The following is a 26,811-nucleotide window of genomic DNA, read 5'->3' as shown; positions in this document are numbered from 1 at the left end:
CATACTCCGTTCCCAATCTTAAACCAGTCCGTTGTTCCATGGTCTGTTCTTACCGTTGCTACTTGGTCGTTATACAGATTCCTCAGGAGGCAGACAAGATGACTTGGTATCCCCATACCACCAAGAACTTCCCACAATTTAATATTAATATTACTTAATTTTAAATTAAGTAATAGCTACATTACTTAATTTAAAATAGTTATACCCCATCTTTCCTGATAGTTCAAGGTGGCTCAGAAGAAACAAAATACACTAAAAACAATGCACAAACAGGATAACACAAATAACAAGACAGCAATAAAGCCATTTAAAAACAGCAGCAGTAAAATCATCATAAAACATAACCAACACCTCATAAAAACCAGAAGGGTGGCATATCAATTATGATAAAAGGAATAAATCCACTCTCTAAAAGCCTTCCTAAGCTGTGATGAAGAGTTAGATGGTCCTTAGTTTCTTAGTCCTCTTGATAAGACTTATAGCAATTTATAACTAGAAACTGCTTGGACTATAATGAGTGCTGGCTCTGTAGCTCTTTTGGGAAGTAAAGACGACATATGCATTTCTACCCTCTGTTCTCATTTCTGGAGGAAACACGCTTTGAGCATCTCTCCCTTTTCTGGTATACCAGTGATATGTCAGAGATGGAGAACAGGTAATGTATTCATTGTGATCTATTTTCAGCTGAGGTTGGGCATAATCCCCAGATTGGAAGTATGAAATGCTGAGTATACTTTCCATTAATAAACCCATGAACAATTCAAATTACGCACTTCCTTTGCTTTTTTCTTGCTGTACAACATAGATATTCAAGTTCACATGTAAGTACTTATTTCTGATCATACAATCTGCGATGGTTTGGATCCTGGCTGATCAAACTGTATCTAACACATGGCTGCGCTGTGACTTCTAGTTATGGTGCACTTCTAGCTATAAACAGCCCCCTTCCCTGTTATAAAAATGAGTGAACTGGAATGCTCAGAGCTGCTAGCTGTGAGGGAGTGCTTTTTAATGAGGGCAAAAGTACTTGAACACATCTACATCTTGGCAACTCTTCGTGCTTTTATAAGCCACTATACACTTCAAGAAAGAAAATATCTTACAGCCTACTTTTTAATGGGACAAGTTGAATTAAGAGCTGAGTGAATCTGGTGCTTGTTCTGTTCTAGCTTAACATTAGCCTTGTCAAAATTCCCTGGGTGTTTCTGCATGATGTGCCATATAAAGCTGATTTGGAGAGCCAAGAATTCAGAATATGTTATAGCCATTGTACATTGTTTCAAATAAAAGCATGCTGGCAAGTTGAATTACATTAAATTGCATACTTGAGCTTTTGATATTCCTTATTCCCTTCCAGAAGTAGGAGTTTACATATACATATATATATATATATATATATATATATATATATATATATATATACACACACACACACACACACATACATATATATATGAAATTAAGTTACTGAAAAAGTTATTAAAAGGCCTGAAAATATACATGTCAAAATCTGCCACCTTGAAATTATATGTAGATTCCAAATATATCTGGAATCTACATTTAATTTCAAAACACAATGCCTGAAATCCACTCTAAAAACTCAAACATATATCCTGAGTTTTTAGGTTGGATATATTTATTTATTACATTTCAGGCAGCAGTCTCTCTCTCTCTCTCTCTCTCTCTCTGTCTCTCTCTCTGTCTCTCTGTATGACAGAGAGTTGGGTGATCCGACCTGTGTTTCAGCAGAAGAATAGTGTTGGCAAATTGGCATGGCTGTTGGAACACAGGCACACACCTGCATGTGTGGTAGAACTGTGATGTTCTGGCAAGTTCCTGGTTGCAAAATTTTGCTTGTCAAATCATTAATCAAGAACATAAGCTTGTGTCATGTTCCAAGGCCCAGCATCACCCTGAGGAGAACTCGAATTCAGAAGGGTCACATGAACCTGTGGGCACATTTGGGAATTCGAGAAACTGCTGTAGTCGCCACCACAAAATGGCTCCCATGGAGGATATGGCTAGTCACATAATGGCTGCCGCAGGGGCCTGGCTAATTAAAAGAGGGGTGTGTGTGTGTGTGAGAGAGAGAGAGAGAGAGAGAGAGAGCGCGAGAGCGTGCGCGCAAGGTGAGAGACTGGGAGGGAGAGGGAAATAACAAGGTAAAAGGGTAGAGGGGAGAGAAAGAACAAGGCTAGGGAAGGAAAGAAAGAATGCTAGGGACAGGGTAGGGAGAGAAATAGCGAGGGAAGGGGTTGGGTGGAGAGAAATAGTAAAATTAGAGGCTGGGAGTGGAGAGAGAGAGAGAGAGAGAGAGAGAGCAAGGAGAAAAGTCTGTGGGGAAGGAACCAACTCTTTCCTTCTCTTCCTGCCTGCTAAACAGCTGATCAGTGGCAGGTTCAGGAACAGAAAGGAGAACCTGGCACCCTAATGTTTTTCAAGTTTTTAAATATTAAAAATAAAATTTTGAAGGGGGCAGGGAGTGGAGAGCTTTGTGGGTGCCATTGGAGGTCCCCATGGGTGCTATGACTGCTTTGGGGACCCCTGCTGTAGTATATTGGGGTTTTCTGTCACATGTTTTGATTAAATATGGATTTCCTCAAAGCTTTGTATCTTGATAAGTGTGATATGTATGGCCCCTCAGTGACAAGTGATCAATAACAGTGTCTTCTTCAATTAAGTTATGTACAGATACATGTCAAGGGTGTTTTTTATCCCCTTTTCTTTTAAAATTAGTTTTAGAGCTGCTTCCTATTAGAAATTTTGAAAATATTAAAGATATTATATTAGGTGAGATTGAATATAAGATGGTTTTGTATGCAGACAATACTCTGTGATTTACTGATAACATAGAAGTTTCTATTCCTAACCTGATTTCTTTAATACAACAGTTTAGTGTTGTATCTGGCTATTCTAAAAATTGGGGTAAATCGGACAAGGCCATTGGGTTCTAACTGCACTGCTGACATGTTCAGGACTTTAGGTGGTATCCGGATGTTCTTGTTTGTCTTGGCATAACAGTTCCTAGGACAGGAAGCTTTCTCAGTTAGTTTCTCAGTTAATTAAATCTATCACCATATTTGGTATAAATGAAGTATGACTTAGACAGGTGGTCTAAACTTCCCTCGAGTATTTGGGTTAAGAGAGATGTGATCGAAGATGAATTCAACTCCAAGGTTGATGTCTCCCTGTATTTATACCTTCATGTTATTTTAAGAGTGCAATCCTATGCATGTTTAGACAGAAAAAATTACATGCATGGCTGGCTGAGGAGTGCTGTTGTAAGACGTTTTTCTGCAGCCTAAGTGAATTGTCAAGTGAATTAATCTTCCATATTTCCAAGCTTTTCACTGGGCATATATCTTAGCTTAGGCTGAAATGAAGAGTCTCAGAACTGAGTTCCCATTTGGGCTCAACTTGAGTGTTATTACTTGACTCAGTTGAAATCTTGGCAGGTACTAGTTCCTTATTTGTCCAGCCAAATGGTTTATTAGCAGCGTTTAACACCACAAGATATATACAGTCAGGGCAAGAAATATTGGAACAAGGATAACTGTTTTGGCAGTTGGCCTCTGTATACCACCACATTGAAGCTGAAAGAAAACACACCAAGATGGGAGCAAAGTCAGGACTTTCAGCTGTAATTCAAGGGCTTTGACAAAAGTGGGGCACTAACCATTCAGGAAGTACAGCCAGTGGCATACACACACACCCATCGTTGGTGACTCATAAGTAATGGAACAAATGGCTGACAAGCAGCTGCATGGCCAGGTGTGGCCTGTTTCCTGGGTACCCCATGACCAATCAAGCAGATAAAAGGCCTAGAGGTGGTTCTGAGTGTTACATTTGCATTTGGTAGCTGTTCACTGGAACTCCCAACATGAGGTCCAAAGAGGTGTCCATGCGAGTGAAGGAGGCCATCACTTAGGGATGTCAGAGAATTCTGCCACAGACTCCAGTGAGGCCAGATTCTAAAGAATCCGTGGCGGAATGGCCTCCACCCCCTGCCACCCCGCGGAATCCCCCCGGGACGGAGCTTACCTGGCGGCGGATGCAGTGGCGGATGCGGTGGCTCCGGCTGGTCTCCCAGCTGCTGCCGGGCTGCTGTGGCTACAAATGATGCGGCCGCTATGACGGCCATTTGCACCCCTGCTCTTTGCCGTAATAGGCTATGTAAGTATTTACATAGCCTATCACAGCAAAAGGCAGCCACACAAATGGTGTAGCGGCCGCCATTTGCGGCTGCAGCAGCCCAGCAGCAGCCAGAATTCTGGCTGCAGCCAACCCTGGCCGGCAGGTCCATGGAGTCACTGCAGAGTGGAGCCAGCTGGGGAGAATTCCGGAGGGAGGGACGAAGCGCCTCCCCCCCATCGCCAATGCCCCGGAACGGACGGGTGAGTGGGATTCATACATCCCTACCATCATTAGGCTGAGGAAACAAAATAAACCCATCAGAGAGATAGCAAAAACAGTGGGAGTGGCCAATACAACTGTTTGGAACATCCTGAAAAAGAAGGAATTAACTGGCAAGCTCAGAAACAGCAAAAGGCCTGGAAGACCATGGAAGACAACTAAAGTGGATGACCGCAGAATTCTGCTCATGGTGAAGAGGACCCCTTTCACAACATCTAGCCAGGTCAAGAACGCTCTTGAGGAGGTAGGCATGTCATTGTCAACATCTACAGTCAAGGGACAGCTTTATGAATGTAAATACAGAGGCTTCACAACAAGGTGCAAACCACTGGTAACACTCAAGAACAGAAAGGCCAGATTAGCCTTTGCCAGCAAACACCTAAAAAAGCCTGCCCAGTTCTGGAATAAGATTCTTTGGACTGATGAAACCAAGATTAACTTGTACCAGAATGATAGGAAGAGAAAAGTATGGAGAAGGAAAGGAACAGCTCATGATCCAAAGCATGCCACATCATCTGTCAAACATGGTGGAGGCAGTGTTATGGCATGGGCATGTATGGCTGCCAATGGAACCGGGTCATTGGTGTTTATTGATGACCTGACTGCTGAGAAAAGCAGCAGGATGAATTCTGTAGTGTATAGGGCTATACTTTCTGCTCAGGTTCAGCGGAATGCTGCTCACCTGATATGACGCCGCTTCATATTGCAGATGGATAATGACCCAAAACATACAGCAAAAGCTACCCAAGAGTTTCTCAAGGCAAAGAAGTGGGATGTTCTTCAATGGCCAAGTCAGTCACCTGATCTCCACCCAATAGAGCATGCTTTTCACTTACTGAAGACAAGACTGAAGGCAGAAAGACCCACAAACAAGCAGCAGCTGAAGGCAGATGCAGTAAAAGCCTGGCAAAGCATCTCGAGGGAGGAAACTCAGCATTTGGGCATGTCTATGGGTTCCAGACTTCAGACAGTCATCGACTGGAAAGGATTTTCATCCAGGTATTACAGGCAATCCTTAAGTTTGAAATGACGTTGGTTTGTTCCATTACTTATGAGCCACCAACGATGTGTGTGTGTATGCCACTGGCTGTACTTCCTGAATGGTTTGTTGTTGTTGTTCAGTCGTTAAGTCGTGTCCGACTCTTCATGACCCCATGGACCATAGCACGCCAGGCCTTCCTGTCCTCCGCTCTCTCCCGGAGCGTGCTCAAATTCAAATTCATTGCATTGGTGATGCTATCTAGCCATCTCATCCTCTGCCGTCCCCTTCTCCTTTTGCCTTCAATCTTTCCCAGCATCAGGGCCTTTTCCAGTGAGGTTTCTCTTCGCATTAGGTGGCCAAAATATTTGAGCTTCATCTTCAGTATCTGTCCTTCCAGTGAGCAGTCAGGGTTGATTTCCTTTAGGATGGACTGATTTGACCTCCTTGCAGTCCAGGGGACTTGTAAGAGTCTTCTCCAGCACCACAGTTCGAAGGCATCAATTCGGTGCTCAGCCTTCCTTATAGTCCAGCTCTCACAGCCACACGTTGCTACTGGGAAAGCCATAGTTTTGATTATATGAATCTTTGTCAGCAAGGTGATGTCTCTGCTTCTTACTATGCTGTCTAGGTTTGCCATAGCTTTTCTCCCAAGGATCAAGCATCTTTTAATTGCATGGCTACAGTCACCGTCTGCAGTGATCTTGGAGCCCAAGAAAGTAAAATCTGTCACTGCTTCCATTTCTTCCCCTCCTATATGCCAGGAAGTGATGGGGCCAGATGCCATGATCTTCGTTTTTTTAATGTTGAGTTTCAAACCAGCTTTTGCACTCTCCACTTTCACCCTCAACAAGAGGCTCTTTAGATCCTCTTTGATTTCTGCCATTAGGGTGGTATCATCTGTGTATCTGAGGTTATTGATAATTCTCCCGGCAATCTTAAATCTGACCTGTGATTCATCGAACCCGGCGTTTATCATGATGTACTCTGCATATAAATTAAATAAGCAGGGCGACAATATACAGCCTCGTCGTAGTCCTTTCCCAATTTGGAACCAATAGGTTGTTCCATGTCCAGTTCTTACTGTTGCTTCTTGTCCCTCATACAGGTTTCTCAGGAGACAGGTAAGGTGGTCTGGTACTCCCATCTCTTTAAGAATTTGCCAGAGTTTGTTGTGATCCACACAATCAAAGGCTTTAACGTAGTCAATAAAGCAGAAAGAGACGTTTTTCTGGAATTCTCTTGCTTTCTCCATGATCCAGCGAATGTTGGCGATTTGATCTCTAGTTCCTCTGCCTCTTCGAAACTCAGCTTGTACTTCTGGTAGTTCTCGGTTCACATACTGCTGAAGCCTAGCTTGTAGGATTTTGAGTATAACCTTGCTGGCATGTGAAATGAGCGCAATTGTACGGTAATTTGAACACTCTTTCGCATTGCCCTTATTTGGAATTGGAATGTAAACTGACCTTTTCTAGTCTTGCGGCCACTGTTGAGTGTTCCAAATTTGTTGGCATATGAGTGCAGCACTTTAACAGCATCATCTTTTAGGATTTTAAATAGCTCAGCTGGAATACTGTCATCTCCGCTAGCTTTGTTGTTAGTAATGCTTCCTAAGGCCCACTTGACTTCACTCTCTAGGATGTCCGGCTCAGGTTCAGTGACCGCACTATCATGGCTATCAGGGACATTACGATCTTTCCTGTATTGTTCTTCTGTGTATTCTTTCCACCTCTTCTTAATCTCATCTGCTTCTCTTAGGTCCCTGCCTTCTTTGTCCTTTATCATGCCCGTCTTTGCACAAAATGTTCCCTTGAGATCTCCAATTTTCTTGAAAAGATCTCTCGTCTTTCCCATTCTATTGTTTTAGTGCCCCACTTTTGTCAAAGCCCTTGAATTACAGCTGAAAGTCCTGACTTCGCTCCCATCTGGGTGTGTTTCCTTTCAACTTCAATGTGGTGGTGTACAGAGGCCAAATGCCCAAACAGTTATCCTTGTTCCAATATTTCTGGCCCTGACTGTATGAAAGTTATTGCATAGTATAGGCATTATTGTGATCCCTTTACCCATAAAAAGCTTACTTTGGGGAGAACCTACCTGTAAACATCTGAGGCTGTCCACCAAGTATCTCCTGCAAGGGAGATCTGGAGGATGGCAGCAAAGGAGAGGGCCTTTTCAGCCGGTGGCTCTTCAGCTGCGGAATGCTCTCCCCAGTGAGGTCCACTTGGAGCCAATTTTGACATATTGCACCAGGTTAAGATTTTCCCCCATACCCAGGCATATGATGAGGCTCATAAATTGTAATCTAATTGTTTTATTGGAACTTGATATTATTTTATTGCTAATTGTTTTTATCTGTTGTAAATTGTTTTAATTTTTGTATGTTTTAATCATTGTTGTAAGATACCTTGTATCTTTTTTTGAGGAGGGCATCTAATGAACTCAATAAAGAACAAATAATAATCCTAGTTTAGAAATAGCTCGTAAATCTTTTGTGGGCACAAATTGCACCTTCCAGAGGATCAACTTATCTCCTCTGATGCCACTTTCAAAACTTTTGATGAAAGCTGAATTTGATCTATGTGAGAGTGCTTGTTGGCAGTGTATTCAATGGAAACATTTATTATCTCAGCCTTTTGGTCCTGATGCATGTCCAGCTTCTGAAACCCCATCTTTCTAATTGAACTTGGATCTTTTAGTAGATGTCCCTAAACCTGTAACTTATCTTTATCAGAAACTTAAAGATGCAAATAAAATTGATATTAATTATCTCCAAGTTCTTTGGAATAATGAACTTGAATATCCTTATCCTTATTGGTTTAAGAATATCCTCTTAAACCAATAGTGGGTTGTTTTAAAAACAGTAAAATGAGAACCTTTGATATTAAAATGAGGTTAATACAACAGAAACTTCTACTTTGTATTTATTGGACGACTCAGAGAATGCTTAAATAGGACTGGTTATGGCCCCCTAATTGCTGAAGTTGTTGGAACACTTACTCATATGGTCTGGTCTTGTTCTATCATTGTTTCATTTTGGTCTGATAGTCACAGGATTATATATGATTCTACAACAATCACAGTGTGTTAAAGTGGCACATTATCTTAGGCTATATCCCCAGTATATGGACTCATATCAAGAGTTATGGATACTCTGAGCATGAGGTGTGGCTAAGAAAATTATTATACAGCACTGGAAGGATAAATCTACTCCTGATTTACAGCAGCAGATACATGATATGTATTTTTTGTTTACATCTGAACTGGCTCTTTTTTGACATAGTGGCAAGGAAGAGGACTATTGAGCAATTTGGTCTAATTTAATCGAGTTTCTCACTTTATATGCATTAGCAGATTTGTTTTCTTTCTTTCTTTTTAGTTTATTTATACATTATATATTAATATACTGGATATTGGGCTTGTAGTCCATTTATTAATTTAGATTATATTAACATCTAATATTTGTAATGCATTGAAGTTGACATTTATATTTCTCCCCCCCCCCCTTGAATCTGGTGTGTGTGGGGGTAAGTTTAATAAAATTGGGGGAGGGGAGAATTTTAAAAAAGAAGGAAAGAAGATGATGGTGCATTTGAAACTGGACCCATCAAGGTCGTCTCTCGAGAGGCATGGTAAAACATGATGCCGTTTATACTGCGTCATATCCCTTTATAGCAGGTCTGGCCAAAGACATTTTGCTACCTGAAGCAGAACAGCACATTTATTTATTTAGTTGTTTATTTTATTTCATTTCTAAACCACCCAATAGCTGAAGCTCTTCGCACCTCCTCCCCCTACCCCAAACTCAAGGTGCACCTTACCCAGGGCAGGGACCCCTTACTGTATGAACAGCTTTGGTAGGGTGGTATGGCTGCACATAAACTTTTATTAAGTCACTTGAATACTAACCTACCTTACTGGGATAATGTATGTGAAGCATTTTTAACATACTAGCTAAGGGTGATGGTGATGGTGATTATGATGATGATGATTTATGTCCCGCCCTTCCTAACAAGGAGGCTAGAATCTTGGTCCCTCAGTGTAGACCGCAGCCCCATGGATAATCCTTATTCCAGGTTATCAGATTTATCAGCTTCCTGGTAAGTGACAGGGATGAGTCCAAGCTCTTTGACCTCATGTCTGACAGCTCCGATTCTGAATCAGAGTTGAAGCAGCTAGATCAGAGCCCAGGGGAGGAACCTTCCCCAGAATCCAAATGTGATGGGAGAGATTCCTCTCAAGGCCTTGACAAACAGCTGAAGTTTCTCCCAAGCTGAGTTTCTCCCTCCTCTCTCCACCATGAGAATTCAAGTTTCCAAGGAGAAGGAGGAAGAGAAGCATGACTTGAGAGACACTAGGGATGCAAGTCGAAGTGGGTGGAGTTAGGGATGGAGCTAAGATGCTCTGCCAGGATAGCCACTCTTAGAAGCCAACGTAGAAGGGAGCTGCCCTAAGGGAGGGGCATCACTGCGAGGCACGTTTGGCCATGATGTTTACAGGCAAACTGTTGGCAGCTTCACTACCCTCTGGATCGTCTTCTCTAATTAGAGATCTCAGATTAGTTGTTCAGAGCCTGGGGCAGTCTAAGAGCTTCCTTGAATCTACATTGTAGAAAAGCTGGTCTTTAGCTTAATGAAGTTGTAATAGGTTGAAGCTTTGAATCTCTGTGGTGTTGATTGTGAAGGGGGAGGACAATAACTTCCTGACAGTAAGTTCCCTGATGTGAAGATGTATAAGCTAGCTTTGGAATTTTACTGAAGGGCAGGGTATAGATCTCTAAAACAAAATAAATAAAACAAACACTGCATTCTCTGTGAAATGTTCCACAGCTTATCTGCTGGCTTGTAGTATGACACTTTCGTAGGTACATTCCTCCAGGTATGGACGAATTATTATTATTATTATTATTATTATTATTATTATTATTATATCCCGCCTTTTCCCCAATACTGGGACTCAAGGCGGCCTTACAACGTTAAAATTGCTACAATTAAAACCTATAAATAGAAATATAAATACAACTGTATAAAAGTTAAAAATATAATTAAATCATCAATATTAAAATTGTAAAGATATTAAAACATTAAAAGACAACCAGAACAACAAAAATGGTATCCATATGTCGCATTTTCCCAGGTCCAGACTAGTTATCCCCAAAGGCCTGCTGGAACAAAAAAGTTTTTGCATGCCTGCGAAAACATATCAAGGAGGGTGACACTCTCACCTCCCTGGGAAGGGAGTTCCAGAGCCTTGGGGCAGCCACCGAGAAGGCCCTCTCCCGCGTTCCCAGTCCCACCAGGCGTGCCTGTGATTATGGCGGGATGGCAAGAAGGGCTTCCCCTGAAGATCTCAGGGCACGAGTAGGCTCATAAGGGAGAATATGGTCTTTCAGATAACCTGGACCCGAGCCATATAGGGCTTTATAGGACATAACCAGCACTTTGCATTGTGCCCGGAAACAGATTGGGAGCCAGTGAAGCTGTTTTAACAGGGGAATTGTATGCTCCCTGTAACCAGCTCCAGTCAGCAGTCTGGCCGCAGTTCTTTGAACCAGCTGAAGTTTCTGAACACTCTTCTGAGGCAGCCCCATGTAGAGCGCGTTACAGTAATCCAAACGGGATGTAACTAAGGCATGTGTCACTGTGGCCAAGTCAGACATCTCCAGGAACGGGCGCAGCTGGCGCATTAGCTTTAACTGTGCAAATGCACTCCTGGCCACCGCTGAAACCTGGGCATCCATGCTCAGGGCTGAATCCAGAAGTACACCCAAGCTGTGGACCTGTGTCTTCAGGGGGAGTGTAACCCCATCCAGCACAAGCTGTATCCCTATTCCCTGATCTACCTTTCGACTGACCAGGAGCACCTCTGTCTTGTCTGGATTAAGCTTCAATTTGTTTGCCCTCATCCAGTCCATTACTGCCGAAAAGTAGAGTTGGGTGTCATCAGCGTACTGGTGACACTGAACCCCAAAACTCCGGACAACCTCCCCCAGTGGTTTCATGTATATGTTAAATAGCATGGGGGACAAAACAGAACCCTGAGGGACCCCACAAGCCAATGGCTAGAGAGTCGAACAGGAGTCCCCCAGCACCACCTTCTGGGTCCGCCCCTCCAAGAAGGAATGGAGCCACTGTAAAACAGTGCCTCCAAATCCCATCCCAGCGAGGCGGCCCAGAAGGATACCATGGTTGATGGTATCGAAAGCCGCTGAGAGGTCCAGCAGAACCAACAGGGACACACTGCCCCTGTCTAGTTCCTGGCATATGATAAAATAGATGGCAATAGCCTACATAGTATGAGAAGCAGCATGGCCATTTTCTCTGTTGTGCAGTGTACAGGAGGCAGAGTGTTCACTTACTAGGCATATGTGCTTTTTGTGAATGCTGGAAGGGGAGAGCTGCATGAAGGCCCACAACAACATTTGGCACAATCCTTTGAGTTGATCATGAGATGCCCTATTTCATAACCATCTCCCAAATTTCCAGCCACTGGCCTCTTGCAAATCTCTCCCATACCTCATATGACATACCCAGGCCTAAGCTCCCCTTCCCTCTGCCAATGGGATGGCTTGCCTGCTGCCTATTCCTTCCTTCAGGTCATTCTTTCTTAGTATCTGAGCAGCAGAATAGCAAAAGCCAAGCTATTCACTCTCTGCAAAGTGCTGTCCTTGGTGGCTTCCTGCCTAGTAGTAAAGCTGCCCCTCCCATTGACTTTTAAACTTCCTATTTCTGAACAGGCTTGCAGAACAAAATCACTTCTGTTTCTGCACATTTTGAAGAAGGAAGTTAATGGAAACAGCATATGGAATTAATACATTTTGTTCCAGGCTTCTGGAGTGCTTACATATCATCCATTCTCTGCAGGCCGTTATAGATAACATGCAGAGTGACTGACATCCTGCTGCAAGAAAAATGTAGATAGAATAGTTTCACTGGCTAGAAATTGTGTGTGTGTGTGTGTGTGTGTGTGCATGTGTGTTGGTAGTGGAGCTTTTGGGTTCAATTGATCCCTGTTCAGCAAGCACATGCAGTACTTTGCAGGTGGAATACACAATAAGTCTAACCATTGGATAGGACATTCCACTAATTGGTTAAGGCTGCTCTAATGTCTGGCCACCAGCTGGCAGACAGAACAAATGACTGAGGTTTCCCACTTAAAAGAGACCAAATAATGCAGCTGTGCTGGTATAGAAACTGATTGGACTAGCTCACTTTTCTGAAGATTTCTTTACAGATCTTAAGATCTACCTGTATCTTAAGAACAGGATATCTGAAGGACCTCCTTCTCTCCTATAGTTCTGCCTGAGCATTAAAACCAGCATTGGGGACACATCTCTGTGTCCTGCTGCCATTAGAGGAATGGTGGGCAGGCATAAGAGAAGGTGCCTTTTCTGTGGTAGCCTTTAGATTGGAATGCCTCCCAATGGCTATCTGCCAGGCCCCATATTTGCTTTGTTTTCAGTGGGCAGTTAAGACCTACTTATTTCAGCAGGGTCTTAATCTCTGACTAGTTGCTTGTATATGATTTATTAATGTTGCTATGTGGTTTTGTTATGATGATTTTAATATACCATTTAAATTATTTTAGATTTTAATGTTGTCTGTCGGTCTGTCTGTCTGTCTATCTATCATCTATCTATCTATGGTATTTGTAGACTTTGTCTGCCAAAAGAAATGACAATTGAAGCATTGAACAGCTGTCAGTGAGTTAAAACATAAGATCCATATACATTTATATCCCATACAAATGTTTTTGCCAATGCAATGCTTGTTAGAGTAAAAATGAGTCTCCTGAAAAGCTTGCAGAATGTAGACCACAATATGGCTTCATTGTGGCTGCTTTAAACCTGACTACTTGGAGACTGTTCCCTGTTGTAAACTGGTAACCTTGAGGAGCTCCCACTTCTTTTCATCCTGATGCAAACTTGCAAGAGGGATGGTTTGCAATGTTGTGATGTAGATTGGAGCATCTTTGTGATGAGCCATTTGTATGAACATCTGTACATGCACAGCAACCTCCATGCAGTCACCACCATTTTGCTACTTGCTCTTTGACTCCATCCACTGACTTTAGCCAATAGGAACAGATATCTACAGATGTGTTCCACTGTGAGCAATTTACTGGCAATTTTATACTGATGTTGTTTTTCTTTTTACTTGTTTGAAGCTGCTATTCATGAAACATTAGTCCAAGTCCTTGATGAGCATGTGGAAAAGTTATATGGTTCTTTGGATCTTGACCTAGATGCTTTTGTTTAATATAGAGGGCTGGATGACACAGTGTTTTAATTAATTTCAATTTGTTGAGTTATGGGAAAATAAAAGAAAAATAAAATAAAATCGCTTTATGCCATTTTATATTTTACAAATGGTTATAATTACTGAACTACAGAGAACTAGAGGTGTACAAATAAAATGATTTTACTGAGTTACAAATAGGGATGTACGAGAATTTTGTTCATGTTCACAAATCATGTGAACATGTCCCATTCACAACCCTGAATGCAAATGCAAGGAGCACATGTTCTCCAAAAACATTCACAAAGTCCCAAAACTTGTGTTTGCATTCAAAAATGTGTTTAAACACACACACACACCTTTAAAAGTGCACATTTTACAAAAATGTGCTTTTTCACACTTTACTCCATGGGGGAAAGCGTGCATTGGATCTGTTTTTTTTTAATGCAATTTTTTCTATTTGAAATGTGCACTTTTCCCATTCAAATTAAACAAAAAAAGACCACAATTGAACAAGAGAAATGAGGTGAGCACAGCTTCACGGTGGTGTTTGGAGAGTCTCAGCAATCACAAAAATCATGTGTTTGCACATCCCTAAATTACTAATTGCCCAAGGGGCACAACTGATGAGCATTTTTGTACAGAGACTCCTCCCTGGAGACTCCTCCTCCCACCCTCTCTTGCCAAACGCAGGATATAATTATTTGTGGAGACTTTTGCAAATTGGACTATGATGGTATAATCAGTCCCTTTCGCATTTGGCACACAAAATGCCTGCTCAATATCAAGTAAATAATCAGATGGGATAGGGAGTATCTCATGCAAAAGTTTATCCACAAAAATAGGCAATTTTACATCATTAGACAGATTTTTAATCCCAATAATACATACATTGGATCTTCTTGTGAATGCCTCGAGAAATTCTGTCAGAGGCATTTTTAAAACAAATTTGTGTCGAAGTTTCATTCGCTGCTACTCAGTCTTCTAGCTCGTTAATTCTCGTCTCCATTTTTTGCCATGACACATTAATTAAATTGATGGCTCCTTGCAAGGCGGTGATGGAATTTTGGATTAAATCCAACCCTCTGGCTTGCTCCGTAAATTGCGAAGATAAAGTCTTTATCAGAGTAAATAATTCCCCTATATCTTCTGTTTTCGAAACTTTTGACACAGGAGGTACGGGGGGAGTTGGCAGTGAAGCCATCCCCTTTCTTCTCCTTGGTGCATTCATGTTTCTCTCAAACAGATCTTACAGGTCCTCAGATGTTCTCAGATGTTGTTAATATTTCTTAAATCATCCCATAGGAGTTGCTGATATTTCTTGAAGCATATATTATTATGGAACACTTCAGCCCTGTTTTCTCCTATGAAATAGGAGTCTCATCACAGCTTTTTGCATTGGTAAAGCTCTGGGGAGATAATCCTGGAATCCACCCCCCCCCCACTATCTTGAGGGGGGTACTTTTCTCCAAGATGTTGTCCAGATTCCGCCTTGCCCCCCTTTAATTCCAGGGGGGAGATGAAAAGGTTTTTCAACCTTTTAAAAGCTCTTTGAGAAAGCTCCCATGGGAGAACCTGTGGGAAGCTGCCAGAGCGACATTGGTTCCAACTGGAAGTCCTCACTCTTGAAGTACATTGTGAAGGATTCTGCAAGTTTGCAGAGAAAGACTTCAACACACTCAGCACTGTCATATCAAGGGGAATTGAACTGATTTGAATAGGAACTGTTTTGGGGGGATCTGGGGAACTGTTTGGGGGTTCAGATTGAAGCATTTGGAGTTATTGGATGGGAAATTGGCTCACCTATGTAAAATTTAAATTATTGTACTCTAAATTGGCATATATACATATAAATTAGCATATGCAAATTTTATTCAATAATTTGTCTCAGGGGCCCTGGCCCTGGGTCTTTTGTGTATCTAGTAATTGACACTGCCATATATCTCTTAAAACTTGAAACAAGAATAATAAATAATCAAAATAAAGTGACCTTAGAGGACTTCTGAAAGATGCTTGGGCTCTGACTTTGTGAATATCTGTTGGGGAAAGAGGTTCCTAGATGCTGGATCAGGCTGGATATTGGTGTGTATAATATCTGTGTTAACCTATAGATATGCCCCCACGTGACACAAGGCACCTTCAGAAATGTGTCAGATATTTTTTCTTTTTTCTGCTGCATATGTGACTTATATTGTCAACAGAATACATCTGGAGTGCCATGTCTCATCCGTCCAACCAGTTGTTGGTAAACAAATAGCATTTTAAATCTTCTTAAGAAAAGCAAGTGACACAGACATTAAATTAACCCAAACACATTTCAGACTGAAGTACCTAACTGTCTATGTTGCTGAACAGCCAAGTCTCCTCTCATTTGTATGGACTAAGAGAGTTAGCATGAGAAAATGCTAGGAATCCCCCCGCTTTTTTTGGAGGGGGGAAGGGTGGGCAAGGAGATATTAATTAACTGTTCGCCAGGCCAAATCAAACAGACTGTACAACTGTATAAAAGCAACAATGTACATGGTAAATTACTTTAAAAATACCAACCAGGTTTAATTATGGATGTAATAGTTTAAAATATAGATTGACTGTCTAAATGTTACTGGCAACAATCATGAAAATGAAGCCATCCACAAAACAAACTCATGAAATATATTTATATAAGGTCCAATAGTTAATCAACATAATTAACAGCGGGTTTACAAGAAGTCCAGCTAAAATCCAATGTTGTTCTGATGAAAATCTTCAGCTAGTCGATGGGTAAACATTCTCAGTGAGTGAAATGAGAAACCCAAGTTAAAAGCAATTCAAAAAAGCAAACTGTCCAGTAGTGAAAAGTTGTGAATGAGCAGAGCTGCCTATTCTCTCATGTTGATCCTCATGACATGAGCATGTCTCGTTTGGAACTTGGAATGTTCCTTACGGGTTTAAATATTTTTTGGCCCAGGATGTACAGTGCTCTTTATAATCACTTTTACGGCCTAATTCTTACAGTCAAGAAAGGATTGTCACCTTGTTTCTTCATTGTACTCTTTAGATTCCAGGTGATTGAATGTCCTCTGTAACAATGATACCTTGTATATAGAGAACTGGCATGTCCAAGAGAAGGCAAAAAACCATTCCTGACATCGAATTTCTATGTGCAAGGAGTGTGTGTGTGTGTGCGCACGCGCGCACACAGGACTATTCCAATGTGGCATCTGCTACCTGCAGCCTGTAGTGGTACAGCCCAGGATGATCTGTTGAATGTTTATCATTAAATGCATTAAATCACCTCACTTGCTATTTGTAAGAACCAGGTCCTGGATATACAGACTACTGTATACAGGCTACTACTTGGCACATTAATCCAGCCTGTATTCAGGATTTCATAGGCCCAAGAAATTGCTACATTCCCAGGTTCCCCTCTCTGCATGAGCTTACTGGGTGATGGTGGGCCAGTCTCCATCTCTCAGCCTAAACTACCTTACAGGGTTGTTGTGGAGGAGAAGCATGTATGATATCCTGAGCTCCTTGGAAGAAGGGTGGGATTCGGGTGGCCAGTTATGCATTATAAAAAAAAGGGGCACATATTTGCATAAAATTTGCATATGCTGATTTATATCTGTAGATGCAAATTTAGAAATAATTACTATACTTTAAATAGAAATACAGTATCCCACCAAAGTGAGGGAGACTGTGACCAGGTGACCTGTGTGCCTGCTGAGTTTGCTGTCCAGGTGTTTACTGCCAATGGGCAACTTCATGGTTCCTGCGCTCCCTTCTCATGGTTCTTTATTTTTAATCCAGACCTGGACTGGGCAGTCCTTCAAATAGAGGACACCTTCAAATAGATAACTGTCATCTGTAAAGCAGGACACAAGGACACCCTGGGTGAGATTAAAATATTGGTGTCATATACTTATGATACCCCCTGTAGTCACACCAGATTTTAAAACTTATACCCTGTCAGTGTGGCTCCACAGAATCTTCAGGGCAGCCAACAATTTATTATAAACAGTTAAAATACTATAAATAGGACAGATGTGGCACCAGTGTTCCTGATATCTGTGAATACAGTAGTTGTTAATAGTTCTCAAGCTCTTCAAGCAGTGATCATAGGCCACTGTCATAGGCAGGATATTGAGTTCGGTGGACAACTGGGCCAATTTAACTGTACTTCCGTTGTTATGAAAGCCAAATTTATTTTTATTTCATCTTCCCTATCTCTTCTTAGCTCCAAAAACTTTTTGTAACCTGAACGTGATTTTCTGAGGACTTCATTTTCAGTTAGGACTTTAAAACAAAAACCTAAAAAAAACCCTCATAGAAATTGATTAATGGCTCTTATCCTCTTGCAGAAAACCACTGCTTGCATCTGGTTGAATTTATCCTGCATCTCTTACTCATAGGCAGGAAAGCCATGCTTGATAATCATTTTATTGGCTAATTACATTTTAAAACAAAATATTCACAAATAAAACCAATTTATTTGCAGCTTGAAGTAATTCACTAGCACATTATAAAGTCATCAAATGCTAACATGGTAAGCATGCCTTGTTTCCTGTTTACTAAATAAATTGTTGGCTGTCTGCTTTATGTCTATCAGGTTGAACCTGGAATTGTTTGCTGCCAGAGATGTCATGAAGCTTCACGTCAGAGTTCTCCATTTAAAGGAAAACATTGCTTTCTTGGCTCAACTCCTTGCCAACACCAGCCATAGTGGATTCCCAGTGGTTTACAAATCTAAGGCAGATCAGGCAGAGGTGTTCCTGGGAACGATTACTAGGTAAGACACCCAGTACATTCTTCCTTGAAGTTAAGGGGCCCCTCAGGCCAGTATTTAGAACAAAGAATGAAGGCCTTAACACATCATGTTATGAAAATCCATGTTTCAAAGTAGAAGGCTTGAGATCTACAACAGTTTTCTCTTTACGATTTGGAACAACTGTGTATATTTTTATCCAGTACTGTATGCGTAGGCCTGTCTGTGGTTCCCCCTGTATTACTGTGCGATGTTCCATTAGAAATGGGTAAACACCTCAAGGCACTTGAGGCTTCTTAGAAAAATGATGAAGGAGGACTTGTGTGGTCAAATTGATCGTAAAATTGAAGCAAACCCAACTTGCTAGAAACAAATTGCCAGCAAGCTTCCCTTTGTTTACTTTTACTCAAGTTCACCTCTTTCAAGATAAAACATGTCAAAATTCAGAAAGAACAGAAAAGTCTCCATAATTATTGTGATGGCTTGCTTCACTAAACAGGAACTAAAGTAAGCAAGCATTTCCACCAAGGAAGAAAAGTAGCAATATACATGGTTTTTTTTTGCGGGGCCTCACAATAGTTCACTTTATGCTATTGTACAAGATTGTCTCCATTCAAACCTGATATATATCCTTAGTGATTGTCAATCTGTAGACAGAAAAGGCAATCTTGTGACAGTCCTGCAAAATGTAAGAAAACTATGTTCACAACTGCTGGTAAGCAGGAATTGAATAACAAAATATTTTCTCTATATTTTGAATAACAATATATTTTCTCTATGTTCACCATGATGTTACCTGAGCCTACTCAATAGGAAGGTATCAATGTCATGATATTGTTTACAACAATCATGCTTGTAAATGCTGCCTGATTGCTCCTGCTGCAAGCCGAAGCAGTTAAACAACCCATGGATATTTGGTGCATGATGTGCGAAGCCAGATCCCTGGCTTGTCTCACCGCCAATAAGGGGGAGTTGTTAGGTTTATTGTTGGATTATTTCGCTGGCTTGTTGAGGGAGAGTAAAGCCAGAGGTCGAGGTTCACATGTCACATTAAACAAACTATGGACCAAAAGTCTGTGGTTTGTTTAGTCACTCCCACATACACTGAGGTCAGTCAGGCAGTGTGCTCAAGCACACTGCTTGTACATGATAAGCCAGGGCTGCAGAGTAATCCTGGCTTATTGTGACATGCTAATTAGGGGGCTGTCTCCATGACAACAGAAAGAGAAGCAAATGGTGGCTTACCCAGATTTTTCACAGAACCGGCTTTGGTCTACGCAGGGCTCCACAAACGAGTGTGTCACATGATTACTAGTTTCACAGGAACATACTTATGGGTGGGGTGGGGGGATTGGCATGAATGTCATCAGACTGGTAGGAGCCGCTCAACCAACAAGAAAGACTTCTCCCCCTGGTCCAGGCTCTACCTCCCTTTCTCCTTCCCCTGAAGCTCCCATAATGAGAAGGAGCAAAGCTTCGCATGAATTACTTCCTTACAGCAACAAAGCAAACAGTAAAGAAATGCAGCATCGATATTTAGGGAACAAGCCTCATTGACCACGATGGGAGTTACTTCTGAGGAGACATCTGTTTCCGCAAGCCATGCCCGATTGTGCCAATTATTAAAATTTCTTTCCCTTTAAAACCACATTAGCAAGCACTGCCCCCTATCTCACTATCGCACATTTGCCAGCAATTCCTATACTCCTTATCTCACTATCACGCATAATGAAAATTGCAACCAGTGCTGCTTCTGTTGATTTTTTAAAAAATTCTCAGAATAGGCAACCTAAATTTTTAATTAAAATTATTTCACCCTTGCCATGCACTCAGAAAGGCAGATACACGTAACAGAAAACTCGGTTGGTACTGACTTTGGGTAAGTATCTGATGCATATGGTCTAGCTTTCTAGAATAAATGCAGGGAGTCCCAGTGAACATAAGCAAGGTGAAAAAAAGAGAAGGTGGTAGTGGTAAGCAGAAAGAGGTAGAGATAGCAAAGGCCAAGTGTTGACAGCCATGAGCATCGCTTAGCTCTATTTGAAGACTGTTTAGCATGATAGGGTTGCATGTCCATTGTAATGGTGGTTTTGGCTGCCTGTAGAAGTCTAGGGTTGCTACAATAGTTGGCCCAGTGCTAGTGACCTTTGTGGCAATTGCCCACTGAGGAGTACAAATTATGAGTACAAAGGAGTTTCCTATGACAGACTTTTCCAGACAAGGATGCTGCATTCTCCTGTTGTGCTGCTGTGTCTGTAAGTTGTTCTAATGAGTCTGCTCTCAAGAGTAAAGCATGCCAGTCTTATTAAACAAATGGCCAGATCTATAAGTTTTGGGTGTCATCTATTATCAGTTATGCAGCCCCTATATTCTCGTATTTGGTCCAGTCCCCCAAAATTGCTATTCTGCTAGTTTCTCATGGCCATCTGCAGTAGACATGCACTGCAGCATCAACAACAACAACAACATGTCCTTGGGAAAAGATCACGACACATTATAAATTCTGGCTGAGTTTTGATGAACAAACAAAAGGATGATGAGGGTGTGTGTATGACATGCATAGGAGTTTAGAAAAATTTGAACCAGAGCATCCTACTTTTCTGCTACCTGGATGACTTGTTTCCATGCTTATCCAACCACTAACATGTTTTTCCTAAGAAAAGTTTAGAACTACCTGGACTGCAATGTAAACAGGGATTTCTTTCACAAGTTAATCCTAATAACCTAAAGGTGATGGGCTATGAGTATTGGCTTTCTCACATCATTTGGGCATTTCAAATGAACAAAAAATAATTCCTTAAAATGAGAACCATTTGATCTAAAATCAACAGAGGTTATCAGAGTTTAATCTATGAAGTGTATATTTGGGTGACATGTGTATATGAAGTCAGTCTTATCCTTTTGAATCATGGTAATTACCTTTCCCAATGATCCTTGTTGCACATGGCCATTTCACACATTATTTAGGACAGATCTGATTCTGCTACCAAGTCAGTCAGTCAAGTTTTCTTAACAAGTGTATGCATATGATACACTTGTACCCATGTTAATATCTGTTGCTTTCTTACTTTACATGTCACGTTTAGACTTTACGCCTATAAACATAACAGGATGGATTCAGACTAAAGGCCCAATCCTATGCATGTTTAGACAGAAAAAAGTCCTACAACTCCCAGCAATCCCTAGCCAGCATACTTGGTTCCCATTGAAATGATGGGACTTAAGTCATGACTAGCTTGGCCCACTGATTTCAGTGGGACCTAAGTTCAGCTAACTTACACAGAATTCAGCCCAATGTGTGAAGAGACCAGCAGACAATCTTGCAGTGCTTTATCTGTTGTCATCTTGCTGCTTCCATTAAATGTTATTAAGTGTCTGAGAAACCCCAGAACTACACTTCTGATAGCTTGCAAACTACAGAGTCCACCAGGTTGAATATGATATATTAAATAAGCTTAACCCACTCATTTATTTCCCAGCTGTCCACTGCAATAAAATCAGAACTGATGCTAATAAATGATTGAGCCAAAATGTTTGTCTCATTTTTCCCCTTGTTAAGTCACCCATACTGTTTTGGACTCCACATCACTTGCCAATAGTAGAGGAGTGTTTGATATTTGTACAAATACCACAATAGACAATGGAAATAAAAATATGAAGGTGTGTATCATATCTCCATATGACTTAGTAAAGGATTAGAACCCAATGGTCTTGAGCGCTGTGAAAAATGTGTTGTTTATTTGAGAAGTGAGGACTCTAGGGTATCTACAGTACTTTAGCAATCATTCCTTCTGTTCAGGGAACTCTTGGAGTTTTGTGAAAAGGGGTGAGAGCTCCTTCAACACCTTACCAAACAACCCATTCTAGAATTCCTTTGAGGAAACCATCACAATTAGGTCTTAAGAAGAACCCTGCTGGATCAGACCAAGGGTCTATCTAGTCCAGCATTCTGTTCACCCAGTGGCCAACCAGCAGTCAACAGGAAATCCACAAACAGGACAGGAATGCAACAGCACCCTCCCACCCATGTTCCCCAGCAACTGGTGTACATAGGCATACTGCCTCTGGTAGTGGAGGTAGCATAGGGCCATCAGGATGAGTAGCCATCGATAGCCTTCTCCTCCAGAAATGTGTCTAACCTCCTTTTAAAGCCATCCATGGTGGCCATCACTACATCTTGTGGTAATATTCCACACCTAAAAAGCCCCTCCCCCTCCCAGAGCAGCCATTAACAATTAAAAAAAAAAAAAAGCATACTTGAAAAGAGAACGTTAGCTATTGGGCAGATCAGACATGTAGTAAATAAAGTAAACAACAGCAAACAAGAAATGTAATAAATAAAGTAAGTACATAAGTAAATAAAAATAGTAAACTAGGAAGCCTGGCTGCCCATGCTCCTGAGCATGGCCAGAGCACCGGTCCTTGCCTGGAGTATGAGCACAGCCAGGCTTTGCGCCTCTGGGAATCTGTGCTGCCTGCCTTTTTTTTCGGCCTTTCCCAGCGGCCGGCTCTGCTCTGCCCCGACATCTTGTTCAGATGTAACTATGTAAGTTTCATTACTCTTTGGAAGGTCACACAAACTCAAGGCTCTCAATAGCCAATTGATGTGCTAAGGTGTTGTTTTGATTGCATTAGGGTCTGGGGTTTTTTGATTGCATTAGGGTCTCTTGTTCATGGTGACTAATCTTGCAACCACACCCAGTCCTGCTTCAGACAAGATGGAGGTTATGAGCCAAGGTGACAGGGTGGGGACAAAATGGAGGTGAGGTGCTGCTCTCTGGTAGGTAACATGCTACTTACAAACCAGGATATGAACTCAGGATCTGGTTTTTGCCTGAGTCGATTGTTAGCATCTGAACTGGGCCCAAGTCAATAGTTAGCATCTCAACTAATGTAGATATGCCATAACTTTTCCCTCACTGTGAAAAGCAGACAGTGGGTTGGATCCAAACTTAAATTCATCATACTTTAGTTCCATTCAAATAAATGGGACAGGTTATCCATGATTAGCTTATGTCACGTTGATTCCTTGACTAAGTTAGTCTGGATCCACCACAGTCTCTCTCCACAGCCCCAGTTTTGATATCACCATTCAAAGGAATGAAGAAATAGGTTCATTTTTCATCTGAGGCTGAGGGACAAACTTGAAGATAGGAGGGAGACATTTTTAAAACTTTTTTTTTCAACTAAAAAGTGGTCACGGGGGAGGTCCTTAATTTGAGTAAGTGAATAGCAGGGGAAAGGAGTTGTTTAACCATTATCCTCCCTGCTCTTTGTCTACTCAAAACTGCCCCCCTCTGCTTTTCTTCGTACAAGGGAAATGATATTGGGATCCTGTCTCTCTTCCCCCATCCTTGTGGGTGGGAAAATAGGTGGGTGGGGGCAATTCAATTTTGAGTGGATAAGCAGCAGGAAGGGAAAGGGTTTTGACATCCTTCTCCCTTCTCTTCTGCTTATTATCATAGCCTCTGAGACTACTATTTTTAATTAAACATAAAAACAAAATACCCTGTAGAGATACTGCTCCTGCATCCTCCATGCAATGTCTAGTTTGGCCCTCACAACACATATAGGATGTTTGGATGGGGTATTGTGGCTCAGTCTTTGGTTACTGAGCCTCATTCTTTCAAATCCTCCTCCAATAAGCATCTTGAGTTTTTGTAGCAAATTATGGAATGACTGATAGGTACTTATGAAGTAATTTTTCTATTTTCTTTGTGCCTAGCCATGTAATGAAACAATATCCTGTTATTCACCAGGCAGTACTACTAGTGGATTTGGCAAGATGCAGCCTAGTTTCTTTGTTACGAGATGACATTTTAAAAGTGGCTTCAACTGCAGTTGCTGAGGATAATGTAATTGAAAATGCCTGCAACTCATTTAAGGGAGGTATGATGTGGATGTAGAAAAAATGAGTCATTTAGTTTTGGGTTTTCCTATACACAGCTTCAGAAAAATAGGGTGACATACCAGTTATCCAACTTCCCAAAATGTTTACAGTCATCAGAGTTACAGACAATACCGGTAACTCCTGCAGACCAAAACTCCTTTCTTGTTTACCCCAAGTTGTTATATCACGTGGACGCTTAATTTAATGAAGTTATAACATTTCCTATAACAGTCTATAACTGGTTCACTTCAGGACAATACGCTAAACATTAAGAAGAATGAAACTCAGAGTTACATTCATTCTGACAATATGATTAATTCAATGGCTGTTCTAGGAATTGCTATAGTGTAGCCATAAAAGCTATGTTAGACGAACAGAGGTGAATGGATTTAAATGTAGATGGTTTAGAAATAGTGGATGTGTTGTGAGGTGAGGTCAGCACATGCTCAGTGAATTTCCCAGGTGTTGCTTATTGAAAGAGGGAAGAATTAAGGTGATTTCTCAGTGCAATGGAGGAAAGTATAGCCTTTCAGGTGAACAGTGTGTATACACTGAGTACAAGTACATGGCAAGGGGTGAAAGACATTATTGAAGTGGCAGGACACGTCCCAGTCTATGTGTATTCAATTGAAGATCAGAACAGACTCTGCACAAGTACAACTGTACCTGTGGAAACAGGGCGGGCTCTACCATTAGGCAAAGTGAAGCAGTCGCCTTAGGTGGCAGATGCTGGGAGGTGGCAACAAGGTGTGGGAGAAGAGAGCTGTGCCTCACATGGCCTGCTCTGCACCCCATAGATTAGCCCGCTGCTTTCCATTGCAGTGGAGTATACTGTCTCTTCATCAGTACTAAAGACAGATTAATCTGCCAGTCCAGTTGACTATTTGTACATGGAATGGGAAGGGGTGCCATCTTTTGTTGCCTCAGGCAGCAAAATGTCTTGGGCCAGCCCTGTGTGGAAGGCTTCCTCCCCATAATTGGGAGCATAGAAAGTGCTGGGTTCCTGATCATTTGGAAGGAGCCCTATGTTACACATAGAGTCTATACATTGCATATAGATTGGAGCAGGTCTGCCACCACAATCCTGGGGTGCTTCCAGACGAGGCTTTTATTGTGCAATCACACTGGTTCATTCATGGAATTCAGGGCGTGGGGTCCAGACATTGTCATCTTCCACTCATAACCCTCCCATGTTTTCCCACTGCTTCTTCTGTCTTTTCTCTTACCCTTTAAGGGAGAAATGATGGAATGACTGCATAATGCCTTCTGATTGGTAGCAGCACTAGGACCCCTCTATCTGGAAGCACCCATACTCTCCATCAGGCTGTATTCACAGCTAGGATAGAAATGCAAGTGAATCCATTGTTACCCATTTGTGTTGTCTGCCTTTCAGCATAAGGAAATGTTTTTGATTTACTTAGCAGGTTAGGAAAATGTGATTAACCAGAAAACATAATGCTGCATCATGTATAAAGGAATGTACAAAACACTCTTCTTACCTGTAAAGAGAAACTAGTGAAAAACATGCATTGCCAGTTTTGAAAAATTAGTAAAATGTCTGGCAGTTTGCCTATATTTCTGTGTAATTTAATTAGTTAAGCAACTCCTTTTCTCCCTGTTCCTGGAGCTCATGGAAATTTCAGTGGTTGATGGAAATCATTATACTTCAAGCCAAACCATTTTGTAAAAGAGAGGGCATTTGCCAAAAACGTACCCAATCTGAAACTGACAATAAGCCAAAATTAAAAGGGGAAAAAACCTCTGCCAGTTTACTTGGGTGGCAGACTTTTTTGGGGGGACGGGTTTAAAGTAGTAAGCCAGCAATGGTTCATGTCCTGTGTGGTTGCTTATTCCTTTTTGTTTGACTAATTGAAGGAGCTTATCTTAACAATTTCTCTGCTGGTCAAAAATACCACCGTGGGCAATAAATATTCAGAGGTTGTTAGTGATCTTTAGAGCAGGGGCAGGCCTTTTGGTGGCCCCCACCTCCTCTGCCACCAAAAGTACACAAGTACAGATGTGGGATGCCTATGCAAGTAGAGCTGACTCCTTGCTGCAGAAGTTACTCCTCCAATACATGGAGAATGACTGAGTCAAACGATGGGAACGGGATGGAGGGGGCAGGCCCAGTGAGCATGGGCCTGCCCCCCTCTTCCCCAATGATTCTAATTGCATGGAGGTGGGTGGGACCCCTGAACAGGGCTGGTGTTTGTGCTTAAACAGCTTCTTTTTCTGATATATAAAAGCAATTTACAGACTGTTGTCTACAAATATATTTTATGTTGCTTTTGTGGCTTTATGTTCATTTGGGGGGGGGTCCTCAATTGTTTTTATGTTTGTTGCATTTATGTTTGTTGTAAGCTGCCCAGAGAAATGTACGTTATCGGGTGGCATTCCAATGTGGTAACGAAATGAATGGCATTAATTCATAATCTGCATAGAGACAATCCATTGATGGTTTGGAGGATCATGAACTAGCCAGCCATGGGCACAAGCACTTCTTCCTCCCTCCTCTTGCACATGGGGCTTAACTGATTACAAACTCATCAAT

General features: G+C 41.6%; 1 protein-coding gene across 1 annotated transcript in view; it reads left to right on the top strand.

The window, feature by feature from the left end:
* Window positions 1-26,811, top strand: part of LOC146346987 (chloride channel protein C-like) — a 109,827-nt gene that overhangs the window by 57,374 nt on the left and 25,642 nt on the right. The window contains exon 13 of the mRNA XM_084848083.1: window positions 18,215-18,394. Coding sequence (XP_084704209.1) covers window positions 18,215-18,394 — 180 coding nt within the window. The remainder of the gene's footprint in view (window positions 1-18,214; window positions 18,395-26,811) is intronic.

Source organism: Heloderma suspectum, chromosome 4, assembly GCF_057233095.1.
Source record: "Heloderma suspectum isolate Gila_16-S chromosome 4, 16-S_ref, whole genome shotgun sequence".
NCBI classification, from domain to species: Eukaryota; Metazoa; Chordata; class Lepidosauria; order Squamata; family Helodermatidae; genus Heloderma; species Heloderma suspectum.
This window is presented reverse-complemented; position numbering and strand designations above follow the sequence as displayed.